Raw genomic sequence first — 21,962 nt, 5'->3', positions numbered from 1 at the left:
TGCCCTCGTCACCTCCCGCCTGGACTACTGTAATGCTCTCTACATGGGGCTCCCCTTGAGGAGCACCCGGAGGCTCCAACTGGTCCAGAATGCGGCCGCGCGGGCGGTGTTGGGAGGGACTCGTTGCTCCCATGTAACACCGCTGCTGCGCGAGCTGCACTGGTTGCCGGTGGCCTTCCGGGTGCGCTTCAAGGTGTTGATTATCATCTTCAAAGCGCTCCATGGCATCGGACCTGGATATCTCCGAGACCGCCTCCTACTGATTACCTCCCATCGGCCGGTACGCTCCCACAGAGTGGGTCTCCTCAGGGTGCCGTCAGCCAGACAGTGCCGGCTGGCGACCTCCAGGGGGAGGGCCTTCTCGGTGGGAGCCCCTACCCTCTGGAACGAACTACACCCAGAGATCCGGGTGATCCCGGATCTCCCCTCCTTCCGCCGCGCCCTAAAGACATGGCTCTTCCAACAAGCGGGATTGGCCTAGGGAATTTTAGTGGGTTTTTAAGCGAAATTTTAATTATTTAGGCCATAACAAATATTTCTTTTTAATTCAGTTTTAAATTAGGTATTTATTGTAATATTGGTTTTATAAGGCTGTCAGCCGCCCTGAGTCCGGTAAGGAGAAGGGCGGGATATAAATTGAATAAATAAATAAATAAATAAATAAATAAATAAGTCCAAAACTGAGATTCTGCTCATAATTGAATTTTGCTGTACACTGGAATGCTAGTGCAATTACCTTCTGTAGTATTTTTGCTCCCTAATTTTCTGTTAGTGTGGATCTGTTTGAGATACCTTCCTTGTTTCTGTACACGATTGACTTAGATATTAGGTTGGGATCATATGGATAAGGAAAGAGCAAATACAGCTTTTAGTAAACAATGATAGTTTTTCGTTTTTTGTTTCAAGCAAGAACTGGGGAATTCTGCAACTGATTAGCTCTACAAACTTTTCATTGTCCAAATTAAAGAAAAATGTGGGGAAAGCATTGCTTATCTTGGTGAAGTTCCAAGGCCTCTTGCATTAAGAGCTGCCTATTCTAGAGCTGGGTAAAATTCCAATTTAATAAAATTGCAATGTCTTAGTATGAATGGAGACATCATTTACCCAGATAACTTGCATTCTTTTTTTTTTTCATTCAAAGACTGGGTATCTCTCATTTGGGACCCACTTGGGAAATAACTTCAGGCCAGGATTTGCCTTAGAAGATGTGGCAAATCTCCTTACATATGACCATGATTCATGAAAGAAGGCCTGTAATGGTTTGTGGATCCTTCTTGCCTTGAACACAAAGAGCATGATTTAGGTCAGATGAGTCTTTTGACTCATACGCATGGCCTTTCTTTTCCTTCCCATGTTTGGGATGATTCATTATTGCTGATGTAATTTCATGGAGGAAGAAAAAAATGTTCTAGAGGCCAAACTCCTAGTTCCAAGCTTGACAGAGGCTGAAAAATTATGTCTGGATCTTCTCAATGGCTGCTCATATTGTGACTAGAAAAGCATTACTAATTTTCTTCACACCTGTGTTTTCTGCATCCTGAATCTTGTTTGCATGGCCACAAGGCACGTGTGACAGATGGCAATGGAAGCTTCTTGCAGTGGAAAAATGCTATTCCTGGGGTCTTCTGATTCTTAGTAAATCAAAAGTCCTCCCTCCCTCCCTCCCTCCCTCTCTTCCTTCCTTCCTTCCTTCCTTCCTTCCTTCCTTCCTTCCTTCCTTCCTTCTAATGTCCTATTGTTATAGAAATAGAAAGAATCAGAATGCTTCCCTGAAAAACAGAACAAAAGAATTGGCTTAATCCAAAAGGGCTTTCTAGAAGAAAAGTTTCATTTTCCAAATTAGTTTGAAAACATGAAACAAATAAGTAGCTCTCCAAATGTACAATATTTCACAAATAGTAAACCAAGCAATTCTACATATCTTAAAATGAATATCTACTCTTTTTCCAGATTTCTTAGTAAGGCAATGGTGGACAATATTCTGTTGGCTCTGAAGGAATTATAGTAATTTATTTGAAACTATTCACTCTGGATCATGTACATGTGTGTTCATGTGCACAAAGGCATGGGCATTCATATTGCTCTGCAAAGCATTTCAAAAATTGGAAATAAATCCAAGAACCTATGGTATAAAACAAGAACTTTGCATTTGCATGATTATTTCAAAGATAAATTCATTATAGAATATAGTTAGTATTCCTATTAGACCACTCTTCTCTATTCTAGCATCTTTGCTGTATTATAATATCATGAATTCCAAGTCATAGGCTATTCTAAAATGTTGGGCATTGTAATTTATACAATTAGAAGGTGCCAGCTCAGAAAACTGTGAATTATATTTTACAGAATTGCACTGATATCACAATATGGTTTGTAAGTATGCAACTTAGAAAGTGGCTACTTTAAACCTTATTTAAAAATAACAATGAAATAGGTGCACCATGTTTTTTGCACATAAAATACACTTTAGATATATGCAGAAACTTTCATATTTCAAACCAAGCTCATTGCTGAATTGTTGATGGGCAAGCACTTCTAAATCTTGTCAACAAATTCTAGCAAAAGAGACATGTTGCCAGACATGTATTAGTTGCAGGTATTGCAGGTAAAGAAAATAGGAAACCTGGAACTATTATGTGACTTATATGTAATTAAACATCAAAGACTTTGAAGTTGTCTTGAGCACAACTTCAGAAACACATAAACACGTAAGAGCATCTTAATCTGAATTTTAAATATTATATCTTTATTGTTAACAAAAATAATCACAAATTCCCATCAGAAATATTAGGGCAAGCACAGGTTTCAGCACTCACAAGAAAGCATCCCTTATGGGATGATAAAAGAAAGCATTTCACATTTATTCTTCCTAACGTCTCAACAAAATAGTATACCATAAAGCGATATCATTAACATAGGTAAATTAGTATATCAAAACAGAAGAATCACATTTCTCATATCTGGTTTTTGGCTTCTTATCCTACTAAACACCAGGGACCACATGTACCCACCTAAACTAACCTTATCTCATTGTGGGTATGCTACCTGGAAATTCTGAATGCTATAGTCCAGAGGAAATCAATTGGGAAAGATTATCCTAGAACTATAAGGAAAATCAGTTGTAGTTAGTAATGCTAACTGATCTGTGTGTAGCTTGCTTCTCAGGAGCACTTCTCCAAAACAGGCATTTCTGAAAACTAATTCTTTAGCTGCATGAGAATCATTTCATTAAAAAAAATTGAGATAGTAAAGCCAAACAAATTGAGTCATGCAGATGGATTGCACAAGATTTAATCGATTTACTTAATTTATATTGTACCATTAATGTACATGACACTTTATAATGTTAATATATCCAAATACAGGGGACTCTGCTACAAGAAACTAATAATCTAATGACTTTCCAGGAAACAACACTCAGCAATAGAATTTTCTGAGCATTAAACTTCTACACTCTGTTTATTATTTCCTTCACATTGTAATTATCTGGTTCTGTAGTCTTTCAAACATTTCAAATGCTTGATTCTGTTAATTCATGAAAAAACCTCGCCTTGGCTCTTATAAATTTTTGTTGCCTATAGTTGTGTGCTGTCAATATAAAAGAACAATTTCTTTTGGGGGAAAAAAGGCAAAATGAAGAATAATTCACTGCAGCTGTATCTTAAGAGGAATATTCCTTGTATCTCTACAACTGCAGTTAGAAAGACTGTATATAAGCAAGGAATGAGAAGCAAACATACGTAAGATATAGTACATGTGAATTTTTAGCATACATAGAATAAGCTGATTTATTGCTGGATTCAAACATCTGCTTCCAAAACAAACCTGAAACTTATCAGACTTGACCACAGCTACATTTTCTTTCTTACTAAAGGAACTTTATGCTTCAATTTGCCTTCCATCATGTTAAGTCACAAACTGACATGAGGAAATACAAAGTAGCAAATCTATGCTAAAACAAGGTTACACTAGTGCATTGTTTCTCCTATGAGTCGGTAACCTACATTATATAAACAACAGTTTCATTGAAGTCAGGATAATTATATTAATGTGACAAAACTAATATTTGAGCATGTATCAGTTACTTGCTTTAAATGTCATTCCCCATCTAACACAGGCAAGTTTTCAACATATTATGGTACAGACTGGAATAGCCATAAGATACTGTATATTGCACCAAGGATATTTAGGAACTACAGTAGTGGCCAAAATTGTGGAAACCTTTTGGGAAAAGTGTACATTTGAGGTTTGATGGCTAATAACACCACTTTTCTTTGGAATAGTACCATAAAATTATATATCAATGGAAAGATAATGTAATCGAATGTAATGCAATAACTTTTATGAAGGATTTGCTATTAGAATAGCAGTTATAAAGAAGAAAAGTGAAACACGTAGAAAAAATGAGATATTCAAAAATTATCACCATGTCAGTTAATACTTACTTGGGTAATCTTTAACATGAATTATGGCCTTACAACGTCTTCCCATGGAGTGAACCAAGTCCTTAAGTTCTGCAGCTGTTATAATGTGAAACCAAGATTGAATGATTGCTTCTATTAACTGGGTTTTATTGCTGGGTCGCTTCTGACTAACAAATTTCTTTAGTCGGCTCTATAGATTTTCAATTGGGTTAAGGTCTGGGCTATTCCGAGGCCATTCCAGCAGTTGAATATGATTATCTTGAAACCACTTTTTGCACACAGCAGCAACATGACATGGAGCTGAATCCTGTTGAAATATAAATGCTTCATTGTCTTGGAAAAGATCATGTGCGGAAGGCTTCAGTTTGGGTTCAAGTATTTCATTAATGTATTTTTGGCCATTTATATTCCCATTAATCACACAAATTCTGCCCACACCTTTTGATGTCATACAACCCCAGATCATAAGACCGACTGGGTGTTTCACTCTACATGTAATGCAATCAGGATGCAAATCTTCTCTGATTCTTATCATTACGTATTTTATGCCATCACTACCAAACAGGGAGATCTTGGTCTCATCACTCCAAATAACACTGTCCCATTGTTCCTCTGTCCAGGTAACTTGGGTTTTAGCCCAGTTAAGTCTTTTCAACCTTTGTTTGAGAGATAAAAGTGGCTTTTTTCGTAGAATTCTAGATTTTAGGCCAAATTCCTGCAGTCTGCACCAAACAGTCTTTGCACTCAACTTCACATTGCATTGCACCATTTCATCTTGTATACACCCCGATGATTTTCTTCTGTCACGTAGGCACAATCTCTTAATTCTTCTATCATCACTTGCTGTTGTGTACCTTTACTTGCCTTTACCAGTGTGGTTTTGTAATGACTGAGTCTCCTCATACCTCTTCAAAAACTTAGAAATGCCACCTTTGGTTAAGTTTCCATCAATTTTTCTTCTAATTTCTTTATAATTGTATCCTTGTTCACTTAATAATAATATTTTACCTCACTTTCTGAGTGACCAGTCAACTCTTTGCACCATTACTTTAATTTTATTACGTTTTACAAGCTCACTAAATGAAAGAACACAAAAAAACCCAACCAACTTGCTAGCGATCACATAACACTGACAAATGTCCTCTTCTCAGCTTCAATACATGACATCAATAACTGAATCCTACTGTGATCTGATTGGCTCATTGCCAAAACAAGATGACACCTGATTGGCTCTCTAAACACTCATGCTCATTAGCTACAATCAGATGAAGGAAAGCTACCTGATATCAACTTAAGCAAATTGTGCTTCCTTTTTCTGGTTATTTGGATATAACTTTTCATAGAATACAGATAATTGAACAACCTTTGTTGCAATACATTCGTGATTAAATTATATTTCCATTGATATATAATTTTATGGTACTACTCCAAAGAAAGTGGTGTTATTAGCCATCAAACCTCAAATGTACACTTTTCCCAAAAGGTTTCCACAATTTTGGCCACTACTGTACCTACAAAAAAATCATCAGACTGGCCAACCCTAACTCATTTGTTTCTTACAAATGTTAATCATTTCATTTCAGTGCAACTTCTTTATATTTATCAATCTGTTTTTATATTGCGCAGTATCGTAAAATGCTTGCTATCTTATACAATTTAATCATTATTAGTATTAATTGCTTTTGCCATGAAATTAGTGATAAAAAACAATATATAATTATTTACAGGCTTGGAAATAGAGAGACACTGCCTATATTCCTGCAGGTTCCTCCTTTTGTTGGTATCTATTCTGATCTAATACCCCATTCCCAAACATCAGTAGTTAATAACTAAGCCAAAAAAATTAGGCGTGGGACTGTTACATGAGACCAAACTGCTATTTAATCTAACAGTCTGTTTCTTCACAGTGGTGAAAAAAATTAACAATACACAGTTACCTTCAGTTCTACAACTTTTTCAGTCTGGGAACTGCCCCATGACTTTTTATCCCGCCTTGGGATCAAGATTTATCGCACAAATCACTAGAATGGGCAAGACCAACTCTTTCAGGTCTTTCATTTATTTCATTTATTAAATTTATACCCCGCCCTTCTCCCGTAGGACTCAGGGCGGCTTACAGCCAGTTAAAAACAATTTAGTACAATACAATAGAAGTTTTAAAAAGTCATTAAAAATAAATATATAATCGGCCGCTTCTACTAAAATTTGGCTAAAACCAATTTAAAATACCCCTAGGCCAGTCCTGCCCGCTGAAACAACCAGGTCTTAAGGGCGCGGCGGAAGGAGGGGAGATCCGGAAGAAGATGGAAAAATAGGCAAGCTTAAAATTAGTGCTTTGAAACTTGCACCAATAAAATATTTATTTCACCCACCCCAAACAGAAAATTATTTGGGAGGAGGGGGGGGATAGACTTAAGGATGCCTTATACATATGCAAGATTTAAAACTCCTAATTTGTAAACCCCTTAAAACTTCCTTCTTTCAAATGCTCCAAAACAGAAAAAAATTCAGACCCAGCTATGAAGGCTACAAACCAGTTTCCCTTTCCAAACCTAGATCCTTGTAGATGTCTACATAGTGCCACATGCAATAGTAAAATAAAGACAAAGAAAAAAACTAGGCATTTCCATTTACCATAATAACATATTTACCTAAAACTAAATATCTAGTAACATTACCAGAATGTTCCCTGACAATTAAAAGATTGTCAAGATCAAATCTATATGAACCTTGGATTTGTAGATCATTAAGTTCTTTATGACTCTTATATATTTTTATTCAAGAGGACTACATACCCTCTACTGCATCGTTATACAATACAAGTACTGTTTCCAAGTACATCTAGCAAAGCTTATTTCCAGCTAAGAAGTTCCAAAGCTTATAGCGTAAGTTGCTATAATTATAATATTCTTATATAAGAGAAAATTTTCATTAACTTTACCCAATGTTTATGCTAAGAAGCACTCGTTAAACCAACATGAACCGCACTTTTTAATATAATATTGTGGAAATCTAGAAATAGTGTTTTCTCTTCCGTGACCTAGTAATCCGACTAACAGGAGTCGCCTTGGGCTGATTTTGGTTAATATCTGTTTTTGTTTCAATGGAGCTCTTTGATCCAATTCTCTGCAGGTCTATTTTTTGGCTAGCATTAGAGATATGATTCTTGTTCAAAGTTTGAAGCTCATCTTTCATTTTAATTAAAGATTGGCACATTTGGGTGATTTTTCCACTCAGGTCAGACATCTTCTGGCTAATTGCGTGCATGTTGCTTGCCACATCTCTATGGATTATCACCAACTCTTGACAGAATTGTCTGAATACTTCCATCTGTTGAATGTGGGAATCAAAGAGCTGACGGTCAAAGCCAGAAATAGGTGGATTTTGGACAAGAGTTTGAGGGGCCCTAATGGAAAACTCAGGACATGAATTTAGGTGCATTATTTCTTCCCTTTGGCTTGGAATATATGAATGATCTGACAAACATGATGAATGAAGGAAAGATGGCATGGAGAGAGCATTGGTTTCTTCAGAACCCCTTTGTGATGAAAAGTGATGCTGCTGTGAGGGGCCTGCCACTTCTTCTCCTTCATCAGCTTGAAATAGAAACAGGGGGGAAAAAGAGAAGAGACCAGATTATTTGCATGAAGGCTTTGCATTGTCAAACTCTACTTCAAGAAGTTCAGAAGAAGCCAAAACTTAAAATTGGGATTCAGTGAAATCTAAGAGTCTTTCTATACTATTGAGAAAAGTATTTAAATAATTTCTTTTGTAAAACAGTATCTGCTTTAAAAACACATGAGAAGCCAATCTGGTTGAACAGACGACATATTAGACTAGAATATCTGATTTCACTAAGCCAGATTGCAAAAGCTAAAAACAAAAATTGCTCTGTTATACTCTGCCCTCCTGATATAGTTTAATAATGTGTCCACTTGCAGATCACTACATTAGATTGAAATGACTTTGCACAAAAATATTTTGTTATCACTAAATTAAATAGAAAGCTGGTTTGGTGTAATGGTTAAGGCATCAGACTAGAGAACGCGGGAGAGTTCCATTCCTGACTTGGCTATGAAGCCAATTGGATGACCTTGGGCCAATCATTCTCTCTCAACTCTAGGAAGCAAGTAATGGCAAATCACTTCTTAAATCTTGTCAAGAAAATTGCAGAGACTCACACAATAAACATACACACACAAAACACTGATGAATGAAACATGACCTATAGTGACCTTCTACAGTCTTCATAGTATACATAGAAATGAAGCAGTATTAATTTACTGTTCTTATGAAATACTGATAATTATATACCAGAAACTCTGAGGTCAGTAAAAATAGCACTAACTGCATGGAATCATTTCTTGTCTTTATGCCTTTTGTAATAGAGAGATTTGCATCACTGACCAATCTTGGACAGTAATTTTAAGAGTTCCCAAACCAAGCCACAGCTCATCAGTAGAGCTAGGATTTTCCAGCTAGAAAGTCCCAGATATTGCAGTAGTAAGGCAAAAAGGGACCACTGGCTGAGATCTTAGGGAATCACTAACTGCTGCAGTCTGAACCTATATATGAATCAATAATAAGGCAATTCCTTAGTGTGCCATAAGCCACTGAAGGCATGAAAGAAAAAGTAACTCAGGTATGGCTATACCACTTACATGCACACTCCTATTCCTCCTTGTTTAATAAAGAGGTTGTATCACTATAAAATGAATGGAATATTTTGTGATCTTCCGTTTTCTTCAAATAAGAAAGTTCAACAAGTTCAACACCAGCACATAGCTTTTAAAAAGCCTTCAAAGAGGAACTTAATAAACTTCGTTGGATTGTTCATAGAAATAATTTTAATAAACTATTGCATTATATATATAATTTTACCCATAGAATTGTATCTAAAATTGTAGCTGAGATCCAAATACAAGCTGGTGGGACATAATTTTTTTTCTTTCCTTTGTCTTATTGCAATGCTATCCTCCTTGTGTGTAACTTAGTTTTCAAATCACAAATCTCAGTGTATCCTCTAAATCAGCAAGAACTATGAAAGAAAATACTGATAGTACAGCAATTGTTTCTGGAATTTTCATTACGTTTGGTCCACTATATCATCTGTATCCATAAGAGCAATGAAAATAATTATTTATTTATGATACTTATCCTGAATACAGGCAGTTCCCAGGTTAAGCACGTTTAACTTAAGGGCAATGCTAGATACAAACAGGCTGCCTATAAGAAAAAAGGACAAAAATATTGCCCTTCTCAGAACTGACAAAACACTGAAGCTGGGCAATTCTTTCAGAAACTATTGAAACTATGTGTTTTTATTTTACAACATGTTTTCAGCAGTTTTTATTGGTTCCTAAAAGCATTGTGTAGCTTCAGGGCTTTATTGGTTCATGGCAGCCCATTGGTAAGTAGATGTTCCAATTTAAATACAAATTCGGATTAAAGACAGAATTGGGGAATGGAACTTGTTCTTAACCTAGGGACTGCTTGAATCACAGATGCCAGCTAAGATATACTGAGTAGCAAAATCCCATTTTGAATATGTACAATGTATATGTATAAATCAGGAAATATCCGCATATGAATAAATGCTGACATTCTTGCTGGTAGGGGAAAATAGTAGATACAGGGATCTGCAGATATAGATATCTGCAAGTCAAGTACATTAACCTGTACAGTATTGGCTCAATATCAGAAAATATCATGGAAGTAATGATAATACCAATATGGATTATATACAAATAATCAACTGCATCACCAGCCTTTTTTAGACTATTTCTGTATCTATGGAGGGGATACAGAGGCAATTCTTGTTATCTGCAGTAGTTACAACTGCCACAAATGCCAAATTAGCAAATGCTAAAAGTATGGTTGGGAATGTGCACATTGGATGGTACTAATGTTTTGCCACTCTGCATGACTGTGAATAAATGCCACTAGTATTGATTTTGCAGTTACAAATACATTTTTGAGTAAACAAATATGCAGTCTATGAATAATAAAAATAACTGGTATTGATATAGGATTTGTTAATGATGATGATTCACAATTTTATTACTTCTGTCCTTGTTGCATACATGCATATGTTATATATCACACATATCATTCTATAAATGGGGCAGTAACGTACTGTCTATCCTTTATGCTAACCTGAATAATAAGGTACACAGACTGTATCAGTTTAATCAAGATACAGCTTCATGAGTCAATAATGAGGAAAGTATCCAGAAGAGGAAGTATTAAATGCTTCAGGAAACATGAACTAGAAGGTGTACTTCACCAAAAAGGGAAGCATTATCTTTTGTATAATACATTTCTTTGTCAGAACCAAGCTGTACAGCAGGGAACAGACAAGAGATAATACTTACAACTGGTTGATGGGCTGTCAACCACATCCAGATCCGCTCTCCGGAAGCCGTGCATCTGGCATGACGAATGCAGTGTCGACTTGATGGCTCTCTCGTGGGCGGTCAGGACAATGGCCGAGGGCCTCCCCGGGCTTCTGGGACTGGAGATGGACCTCCGCATGAATGCCAGTTTGTCTTTGGTCCTTCTTTTCATGTTGTCCCATCTGTGCTTAATATCTTTTACAGATCTGGGAACATGGCTCACTGATGTGATTTTTCTGGCTATAACTTCCCAGATCTTGTCCCTGTCTGCATGAGATAGGCGTATTGTCTCCCTTCCATACAGTCTGGCTTCGTTCCGAGTCACTTCAGTGACCAGAATGTCCAGTTCTTCCCTGGAGAACTTGGGCTTCCTCTTTCGTTCAGTCATGTTCTTTGGGTTCAATATCCCACAAAGGATAAATGGTAAAAGGAAATCAATGTGATATACTCACACTACTATAAATAAGAAACATGTCCCACTGTACATTAATATTCAGCTTGATGAGCTTCCTCTCAAGATAATGCCTTCCACTCTTACACAAGCATAGAAAGTCAGAAGATATTTTGTTTGTAAAACAGCAGTCCTCTTAGGTTGGTGGGGAACAAAGATCACATGCAACTTGTACCATGTTTTGTGTAATCTTTGCATGTAAATGAACAGGTATTTGGAGGCTTTGTTTGTTCTTGGAGAAATTTAATTATCTTGGCAAGAAATGAAACAACTACCAAATATTCTGATACAAAAAAAAAACAATTCTAGGGATTAAAAATTACATTTACTGATTCATGTAAAAATGGACCCTGAAGATATTTACCACAGGGCAATGACTCAAGAGACCAAATCGATTAAACACATAACACCAAAATAAATAAATAAAACCAGCAAGGGTATTCTGAATTTTCCACACTGAGAATTTTCCAAGATTAGCAACTGTTTCTCCTCCTTGATTAAATGATGTTTGTTTCTTTCATGGAAAACAATGAATAGTCTTTCTGTTAAATAGATTAATTAATATTTGCCTGATATTGCAAGCAGTTTCTAACAGACAAAAGAAAATTGAGATGCTAAGAAGAACCATGGCTACTTTCAAAATTTACAACTCTGTTCGGGAAACGGGGAAAATCTGAGAACTTGTGATATTATCTGCAAGAAATATTCACACAGCAAAGTACATAGTGTTTTGTAATCTGATATAAATTTCATTCAAATTTTCTATCTTTTATTGGGCTTTGACTGACATTTCATACTAGACAAATTTAGCAAATATCCTATAACTCACAAATACAGGAGTTTGCTAAAAAAAAAGTCTTCCTGGTCCAACCATAATGTTTATCACATGTCTGTGACAAATATTTAACCAGAAAAGACTCTTTCCATATTTATTAAATACAATGTTGTATTGTTCAAAAATGTGACATTTTAATAACATATAACCATTCCTCACAAATAAGCAGATGAACTAGCACAGAATACACTTGTCCCATGATAAATGCCAAGCAGCTTAAATGTGCTCTAGGAGCCCCAGAATAATTCAGAATGTACTATATCGTATTTTGTCAAAATACTGCATTTTCGTTGAATTTTACATCCATTATAACCATTTTTTTCCATTACACCAGACCTTCATTCAAACCTAAGTTAATTTACTCAGAAATAAATTACATTTTAGTAATGACTTCTTCAGGAACTTATTTTAGAAGGCTTGGGCAGTTCTAATTTGACCATAATTGCAAGTGCCACGAGGTAGGACTCATCAATTTTACTGTCATTATCTGCAGTATCCAAAGAGACCATGAAGCTCAAAATGTACATCCTAATATTTCAATTTTTAATTTAGCAAAATAAAATGTAAGAAAGGAAGGAAATCCATGCTTTTGAATACTTTGACCATCCTGAGGTAGCATAAGCCATAAAAAAAGCTGTTCTAGCATTACAGTTTCAAATCCAGGCAATATTTTTTTTAAAAAAACAATACCCTTCTAGGTTTATGTTCCTGTCAACATCATCAGTAACCATAAATTCGTTATCGTATTCCAATGAGAGAAGGTAATCCATACTTCTCTTTACTAGTAGCATATTTTCCTAGCTAATATTGCAGTTTAAAAATCCAGTATCTTCCTTTCCCTATCATGTTACCTATTTTTAATAATGTGACACAAGCATTTTTAGAAAATAAGACACAATGTTCTGCAAGCCTATTACAATTTGAAGATATTTGAAATAAAATAGAAAGGCAGCAAACTAAGAAGCTAGAATAAAACTGTTTCCCATTCGACTGCAAATTTCAATCAACATTATACCAACAAGTTGTTAGCGCCAACAAGTGTTACAGAATTCAACAAACTTGAGAGGGTAACCTATAAACGGCTCCACTATTTCCACTATGTTCTGTTGGAGCCAGTCTATTCAATTGGATATTCTTTTATTCAATTGGAAAGATATTTAAAAATGGCCTCTAAGTTAATGAAGATTAATTGTTATTAGTAGTAGCCTCAGAACATTGATTTTATGTGAAAAGAAAAAAAAGGAGGGAGAAGAGAAAACTGGCATGAAAAATGCTAGATTACAGTATAGTATATGTCCAAGTGGTTGGAATATACAATAACACTTACAAGTCTACAAGTAAACTCTAATATCAATATAGATACATAGACATTTGCCTTAATTTCTTATTTTTTAAAATTTGATAAATACTTTTGATTGGCTACTTAGTTTCTTCTGTATCCCACCTTTACTATTATTATATTTGCACTCCAATTATATGCAGACATGCTTACTCACAAATCACACTAAGTTCGATATGATTTCTATCGAAGTAAATCAAAATAATATTGTACATTTCTATATAGAAGGAAATGTTTTGGTTGGTTTAAAAATAACCAGTGTTAATCTGTCATTTGATATTAGTGTGCCACTTCATCTATTACAATACATCTTCAAGAAATACATCAATACATTTCTGATGTATGTCTTCCTCATAGGGACAGCTGGAAGTTATAAATCAATTTTCCTCAATGCTTACAATATAGATATAATAATTTGTATCCATATCATTGTTAAATTAATTAAAAGGTCATTAGTTTGAATACAGTATCTTCAAAGTGTTTTGTATTTTGCCATGAGCCATCTACCATTTGAAATAATCTGTAGCACAATTGTACACACCAATCCAACCATAACAACTAGGTAAATATCGAGACTGATTTGGGGAATAAAACAACGACAACACATTCCTGACCAATTTGTTCTGTTCTTCATGAGCAGAGTTGTGAAATACTTTACTTAAAGTAGGAATAGTTAGATGTTTTTTGTAAAAATCAATGAGAGGTAATAGGAGAGTTATCAAACTGAAATTTGTGGATGTGTTTTAAGTTGCAGAAATAATACATCTGCTCTACTTGTCCCACTGTGCCATTAAAAACAAAGATAAAATAGCCAATACTCCTAACAAAAAGGACCAAGCAAGTTTCCTATGACAGAATTTTTTCCATTTCTGTTCTGATCTACTAGCAAATGCTTTTAAAGTTATTTTAATACACATAAAAGGTAAATGTAACCAAAATACAGAAATCACTTCTAAATCACTGTAATGACCAGGTTCTCTCTTTGTCCCCTATAAAACTTTGTACAAAAGATAAACAGAATATTTGAAAGAAAATTTATCAATGATATTAAAAATCAAGTCATACATAATCAATTCATTTTCAAAAACTGAAAAAGGGGAAGTGCATTCTTTCTTTTTACAGATGCAAATTAAAAGCACACAGGGGAAATTATATATAGGAAACAGACTCACCTCATCCAGTTTGAGGTAGTCTCATCTGTTCCATCTATGGATTTATAGTGGTTGTTCTTATCAACAATCTGAAAAAAACGCATACATTTATAACAAAGTTAGGATCATACAGAATAAGGTAATTAAACAAATAAGTGTAATCTTTTAATTTTTCATTCTTAGTACAATATTACCTATTTATTTTTTTGGAGCTGACCAAAAAAATTCATCTGGAAGACAGCTGGGCTTTGCAGCCTGCAGAACTATGTTTTCTTGTATGAAAACCTTACTCCTGACTTCCAAGTTTTACTTTGTTCTTTACACTTTAATCTTTGCCTGAAGATTAATTGAATGAGGAGCTTCTTAATTACACACGTTCTTCTTATAGCTAAACTATATTTTTAAGCAAATGTGTTCCAGATGTTAATCTCACTGATTCCTTAAAGAATCACCCAGCTGAGAATACTCACCAGCCAAGAGAAAAATCCTGCTGACTTGTCCTGACTAGACAGCTTCCCTTCATATGGTCCAAAGATGCGACCTTTGGGAATAACGTCACTCACGCAGCGGACATCTCGCTCCCCATTTGGCTCTTTGATCACTTCCATGCCAGGAGGGATCGTGAGCACAGCTCGTTCAGGGATGCCAATGGGTACTGGAGCATCAGACACAAACATTGGTGGGCCATGATTTGGACATTCATCTACAAAGTACTCCTGGCACGACTCACAAACTATAGAAAGAGGAAATGACAAGAATGAGTTCAGCCCTCCTAATCTTGCTAAGGATGCCAGGAAAGTATTTTGAATTTAATTTTAATTTTCAAATTAACCTTGCTCATGAGTTATAAGTTCCATCAAAATTGTAAACAAATTACCAAAAATATCTAGGGGATTTTTTTTTCTATTAAAAAGTAATTCCCAGCCACCAAGCTACATCTTTCTGAGTCATAGGTTATGCATTCAGCAAGGATTTCAGCTCATTGCAATAGGAAATCAAGTGTTTGCTTCCTGAATGAAGGTATAATTCACAAAAACTTGCTTAAAAGAATAAAATATCTTTTAATCCAACCATTTTTCCTAGAAGCAGAAGCAAACAACTATAGTTTACCACAAGTACTATGTTTGTATCACCTTTACTCTACAGCCAAAACTAAGGAAATAGTATAGTATGAGTTAAGGCAGGAAAATATGTATTGTGGTTGTTGTGGAGGCTCTTTGAACCAGAGATTATTCCTGGCCCAATGAATATTTATTTTTTTTAAAAGATGGAAACACATGAGAATTACCGGTAGTCCCAATAGTTCACATTTATATCATAACATGTACATGAATTTTCTTGTGTATGAATTATCTTTTTCATAATTAAGTATCAGGCCAAGGTTTGCAATTAATCCATTAGTACTGCATTCCTTTCATAATTTCCTGAACTTTTTCAATAGCTCCAAGGCTTGATTTTTAAAAATCTCTTTTATGGAAATGCAAAAAGCAGCTTTGCCAGACTGCAACTGAAGAAATTTATTGGTGGCTCTGAAGTACTTCTTATCTCTTATTTTATTGCAACTTCATACCATTGTCAATATAAAATTGGTGATAACACATATATGTAAATAAAGAGGTAGCTATTCTGGCAAGATCAGCACTGTGGGAATCATATAAGAACAGTGACATTGATTATAACTTTTTGAATCAAAACAAGAGTTCAAAGCAATATTATGGAGGAATCAATGTAATTTTCATTGCATATTGTCTCAGAACAATGCCAAGTTTTGTTTAAATGTAAATTTGGACATAAACGTGAAGAGATATATTTAATGCTTTCTAAATTGGAACCCCAATTATCACCCAAGTGAGATAAAGATTCTCTACTTCTTTCTGTTTCAGTAGAAGAATCACATGAACATTTGCTTTAAAATCCTAAGTATGCTAATTCTCATTTCAAAATAATTACTAAAAGTGTTAATATGATCCTGCTCGGAACTCAAAGGCAAGAAAAGAGAACAAGCTGCACACATTTAAAGTTTCCCATGTGGGAAATTTTATAGATGTTGCCAAAACCAGAATAGAATGTCAGACAACTTGAAGATCATAAAACAAAAATGTTTTTCTTTCAAGAAAAATTCTTTACTATATGCTTAGGCTCACAGTATAATTCTGTGGCACAAAATGGGGAAAATGTTTTGTTTCAAACGCTGGACAAAACCACTCCATTCTGGAGATTCTGCTCAATCATTTCAGGCCAGACAGAAGTAAACCTAGACTATGTTAGGCTGTAGAGTAAATAAAATCTGGAGAACCAGGAAGAAAATTTTGATCTGTTATCATCCTCTCTGCTCCTTCCTACCCTACCCTACCCTACCAGTATTCCCGGCATAGAACATTCCACAAATTTGCCCGTGCTTTTAGCATTTTCTCTCCTTCCCTCAGTTGCTGCTAATCTTTCAGGGCAACAGGTTGCTTACCTCCAATTTTTTATGCCCTTGACTTTTTCCCAGTTCTATACATGGATGTAAATATCCCAAATATATGTTTCATTTTAGGCATGGAAAGCCTAAAACAGCTGTAACAAACATTGTGCACATCTCTATTGGACTTCATATACTGTATAGGATTATACTGACAAACAACCTTAGGATTGGTGAGGATTTTTTTTTCTGGTTGACTTTTCCCATACTAAATCTATTAAACTGAAATAACTGCTTGGTCACAAAAGTTTTTTTCTTTTCTTTTTTTTTTTTAGTAAATTTAATATTTTGACATAGGACTCTTGTGATTTAAAAAAAAAACTAATATGAAGAACTAGGATGTAAATTTGAATAAAACCAAGCCACATTACTTATGTCCCTTTTGATAAAAAAATAAAATTAGCTCTTTTATGATCTGTCTCTCCTACTCTGGAAAGAAACATTTGCAACCAAGCATAGAGAGCACTAAGGATTTTGCAGATTAAACATAAAAAAATCATGTCAGCCAGGATTATAGGTAGCAGAAAATACTTTTCCATTGGACAATATCAATTTGAAAATTAAAATCAAATGTGTCTGAGAAAATTTGCCATGTTTCCTCTGATATCTACATATACGACAGACAAAGACTCTTAAGAAATAGTCTTGTGCTGAGTCTTTTGAAAACTCTGTCCTTCAAATTTTCTTATATCTTAGTTAATTTCATGGATTTAAGATATGCTGCTGAATATACTTAAAATTGCCTCTTGGATATAAGCTATATTATTTAATAGAAACTTTTTAGCTGTAGGGTTAGAAACCTTTTCAGATGCTGTTGCCATCATATAATTAATTACAGTATTGTGGCACCAAATAAATATTTTAAAAATTAATTTTAAAATAGCCTGAATCCTTCAAAGTTATCAAATATCATGAGCATTATGAATATTTGCTTGAACTATTTATGAGTTTTCATGTGAGACAGTCAACATCTTATGAAGTTTGGCAAATTTGGAAAAAAAATAGCTTTTTAAAAATTAATTGTGGAAAAAAACTAACTGTAGAATCCTAAGAGGAGAAATATGGACAAAATGCCACACAATACACTTTAGTTTTACTATTGTTGTTTAGATAACAACTGTGACCTTTCTATTGGCTGTATTTTCTATTCTAAAAGTTTAATACTAGAATGGTTAGATCACCAATAAGATACTTACACCAGAAATCTACCTGCTGAAAACTTTTGGACATGACCAACTCCTGTTTTCCTTTTAGCTTTTTAGGCTCCACATCCACAGAGTGAGAGTCAAGCTTTTGAGAGCTGACAAAACAAGAGAACACATGTGATATTCTACTATAGAAAATGAAGAAATATAAATTAGAACAAGTATATGTTGTTGTTTTAGAGTGGCTGGTTGGCCTAGAAGTGGAGTTCTCGTCTCACAATCTGGAGGCTGTGCATTTGATCCTAGATATTTCTCTCTCTGGGCGCAAAGACAAAATATCTACTATGAGCTCCGTGTAGGAATCAAAAAAGGGCATCCGGCCAGTAAACGTTCAGCTCCATTCAGTTGCCCTGACTATAGCCTGATGCAAGGGACTACAGGGTTGTTAAAAGAAAAAAAATGTTGTTTTAACCCTGAGACTAAAATTAATTTCCTGCTTGGCTTCTAATTTGTGTGTCAATTTAGTCACTACCTATTTCAAAATATTTTTGAATTCTCACTTCTTGGAACTTCTCTTGAGCAAACTATCAAATCAATTAGATGTACTGGGGTCCTGGCACCAGGTCTACACATTTCCCCAAATTTCTGAAGGAAATTTGTAGATTTGGTGCAAAACTCCAGTATATTCAACTATTTTCAAATGGCTCTGCTTCCCTTTTGCTCCTTAAGTGACAAAAATACCTCAACACCAGAAAGCATGTTTTCCTATTGTCCTGCAAATATTATTCTGTCATGCTATTTTAATTCCTTACAGCATGGGTGGGCAATTTCTCATAGTGTGGGATATATATAAGGAAAGGGAAGAAGACTATCTCAGAAGAAGGCTTTGTTGCCATATTTATTATAATCATTTAACAATAGACAGCCTTCACCAAACACATGATTTAATACTGAACTATGAACCAAGCCATCAGCCCTTCAACATCAGGCCTTCTTCTCAACTCTGCCCTATGCTGAATCCCTCTCTTTCAGAAATACAAAGAGGTATTTATCCCAGTTACATTTTCCACACAGTCTGCTATGAACAGGTGTTCTATTCTTTCTCTGTACAAGAAGATATATTATTCCCCTTAACCCAAGTTGCTATATCAGGTTGGGAAGAAATAAATAGCTTTAGTACCAGATACTGACCAAGCCACAGGGATATAGGAGAAAAAAGATGTTTTCAAATCACTGACAATCTTATAATAAATGTTAATAAACAGCTTGAACATAATTTCCAAAATGCTTTTACAGGAGCAGGGTTGCTATTTTGGTCGAAAGTAAAAGGCAGAATCATTATGTGTATTTTGCCTTGATTAGACAAAAAATAAAGGTGGTATATAAAAATCCAACAAATAAATGCCATGATGTGACTTACACTCTTGTGTCCAGTGTTGGGAACTACTTATGACTGAAGCTGGGACACAAATATGAAAGGTCAATATTTACACTGTAACATTACAACGCACTTATCACCCTTATTTGTCTTTGCAGTTTGCACGGGATTCTTATATTAATAGTGCAAATTAGAAACCCAAAGGCTCTTACCCAAATTGTCCATATTCTTCTTCCTGGCACGGAGAACATGGTTCTGTTTTGATTGTTACCATTTCTCCCAAGCAATCCTTTAGTTTTTCAGTCATGTTCTATTAAAAAAAGTAAAGGTAAAAATATAAATTTGCATTTCAAAACAATGTTTTTCCTAAACAGATCCTGAAAGAAATTGATTCTCCAGCTGATATGGCATTAGATATTAGCATTCATAAAATCTGTTCCTTTGTCTTTTAAAAACATTTCTCACAGTAACACTGAATGCAGTACATTTTTTTAAAAAACTGCACTACATCAGAAAGGAAGATCACTCTGAATTATGATGATTCCTCATCTTTAATTTGGGGGGAGAGGGGATGTCTTGTTTCCATTACTGACTTTTTTGTGAAGCGACATCAAGCTTCTTAAAGACTTAATTTTACTTTCAGGTCAATATATTTATTGCACCCTTAAAAAAGCACTCTAAACAAACATTTTAGTAACTCTTTTAAGTCAAAGACATTTGCAGAGGCTCTTAGAATACAACAACCCAACTTAACCTTGAAGCTCTTAGCCTTAATCTCAAAGTTGCCTTTTTCTCTTTTCCCAAAATCTTTATGCCTTCTTTGTTTATTCAAGCTCAGGGATAGTCAACACCCCATTTTTGTTTCCCAGAAATCATATCTGACCAGTTAGTTCAAACTGTTTGATATGTTACTTCTATCTGAGAAGGGATTAAGAGAAAGACATGTAATGTAAACTCCCAAACGTGCTGCCCTGCCCTACCCCTCCAAAAAAAATCAAGGGAAGGAAATTCTGGTTTCATCCACCTTGATCATCATTCCCACCCAATGATGGGATCACAGGTACCACAGTGATTCTACTTTGTAGGTTTGCCATAATAAAGAGTCTGCATCGCTGCAGTCACATGATCAAAAATTGGGCACTTGGCAATTGGCTTATAGTTACAATGGTTGCAGCATCCAGGGGTCATGTGATCTCCATTTACAACCTTCCCTTGGCAGCTTCCCAGAACAAAGTCAATGAAGGAACTGGATTTGCTTAACAACCCTTTGATTCAAGTAATACTTGCAGTGATTTGCTTAATGACCCTGTCAAAAACGTTGTAAAATTGGGTGTAACTCATTTAGCGACCCCAACACTTAGCAACAGAAGTTACAGTCCCAATTGTGGTTGTATATTGAGGACTACAAGTATTACATTAGCTGTTAAGCCTGGGGTTGAGTTATGAATCACTAATTTATATATCAACATCTATGTTCCTTCCCGGTTCACATGTAAAATGTTAATTTCATAATGCTGTAAATGTCAGTCCCAAAGAACCAAGAACAACAGGTAGGTTACTTCTGAATAGTTCTTTATTGTTGTTCACCTACAAACAGAAACCTTGCCAGGCTAAGGCAATTATCTGCCTATACTCTATCAAGAGAGGAGCTCTTTTAACTCTCTTTCTGCTGACCAACCTTCAAAGATCCACCGTCTCATTTACCCTCTGGGAAAGAGCCCCTCCCTCCAGCAACTCTGAACTACATTCCATCAAAGTAAAAAACCATAGTATGTGAACTATTCATTTTTTTTTACTTTGATCCAATTTTGTTTTAATTGCCATTGTTGCATGTATTAGTTTATGCTTTAATAGTAAAAATAAATATTCAATAAAATTGTTTTGAATGTCTACTGAGAGTATCACATCTATTAATAATGAAGAGCCTTTTGATAATTAAAACAAACAGTGCAAGGTTTCACAATTCAGAGTTTACTTCATTAGACTTCATCATGTGCCTGCATGAGAGACAGACGGGGGGGGGGGGGAGGAAGACAATGAGAGAGACAGAGAGAGAGAGAGAGAGAGAGAGAGAGAGAGAGAGTTGTAGAGAGGAAGAGAGGAAGAAATAGTTTAAAAAGAAGTGAAAGATAATGTGGATTATCTATAAACAAAACAGCAGCTGTGTTTGATAGAGATATTCTCCTGCTTTGTAATTAACACATATAGTTAGATAAGAAATCCTTCCACAATCTCAGAAAATATTTTATCTTCATGAATTCTAATCCTATTGCTTTGCACTGAAATCAGTATTTGTAATTCCTGGTCTGTTCACTAATCTTTTGCTAATTCCACCAGGCATGCTAAATGTCAACATTCATCATTCTAAATTTCCCCAAAG

The 21,962-nt window shown here is 35.2% G+C and overlaps 1 protein-coding gene across 1 annotated transcript in view; it reads right to left on the bottom strand.

Moving 5' to 3' along the window:
* The window catches only part of PRDM11 (PR/SET domain 11), a 44,924-nt gene extending 25,035 nt beyond the window's left edge, over positions 1 to 19,889 (bottom strand). The window contains exons 1-4 of the mRNA XM_015831717.1: positions 19,795 to 19,889; positions 18,256 to 18,359; positions 15,066 to 15,328; positions 14,617 to 14,684 (exon numbers count right to left, since the gene is read on the bottom strand). Of these exons, the coding sequence (XP_015687203.1) occupies positions 14,617 to 14,684; positions 15,066 to 15,328; positions 18,256 to 18,359; positions 19,795 to 19,889 (530 nt within the window). The remainder of the gene's footprint in view (positions 1 to 14,616; positions 14,685 to 15,065; positions 15,329 to 18,255; positions 18,360 to 19,794) is intronic.
* Positions 19,890 to 21,962: the final 2,073 nt, after the last annotated feature.

The sequence above is a fragment of the Protobothrops mucrosquamatus genome, unplaced genomic scaffold (genome assembly GCF_001527695.2).
Source record: "Protobothrops mucrosquamatus isolate PMUCROS unplaced genomic scaffold, P.Mucros_1.0 scaffold_277, whole genome shotgun sequence".
In the NCBI taxonomy this organism is placed as follows: Eukaryota; Metazoa; Chordata; class Lepidosauria; order Squamata; family Viperidae; genus Protobothrops; species Protobothrops mucrosquamatus.
This window is presented reverse-complemented; position numbering and strand designations above follow the sequence as displayed.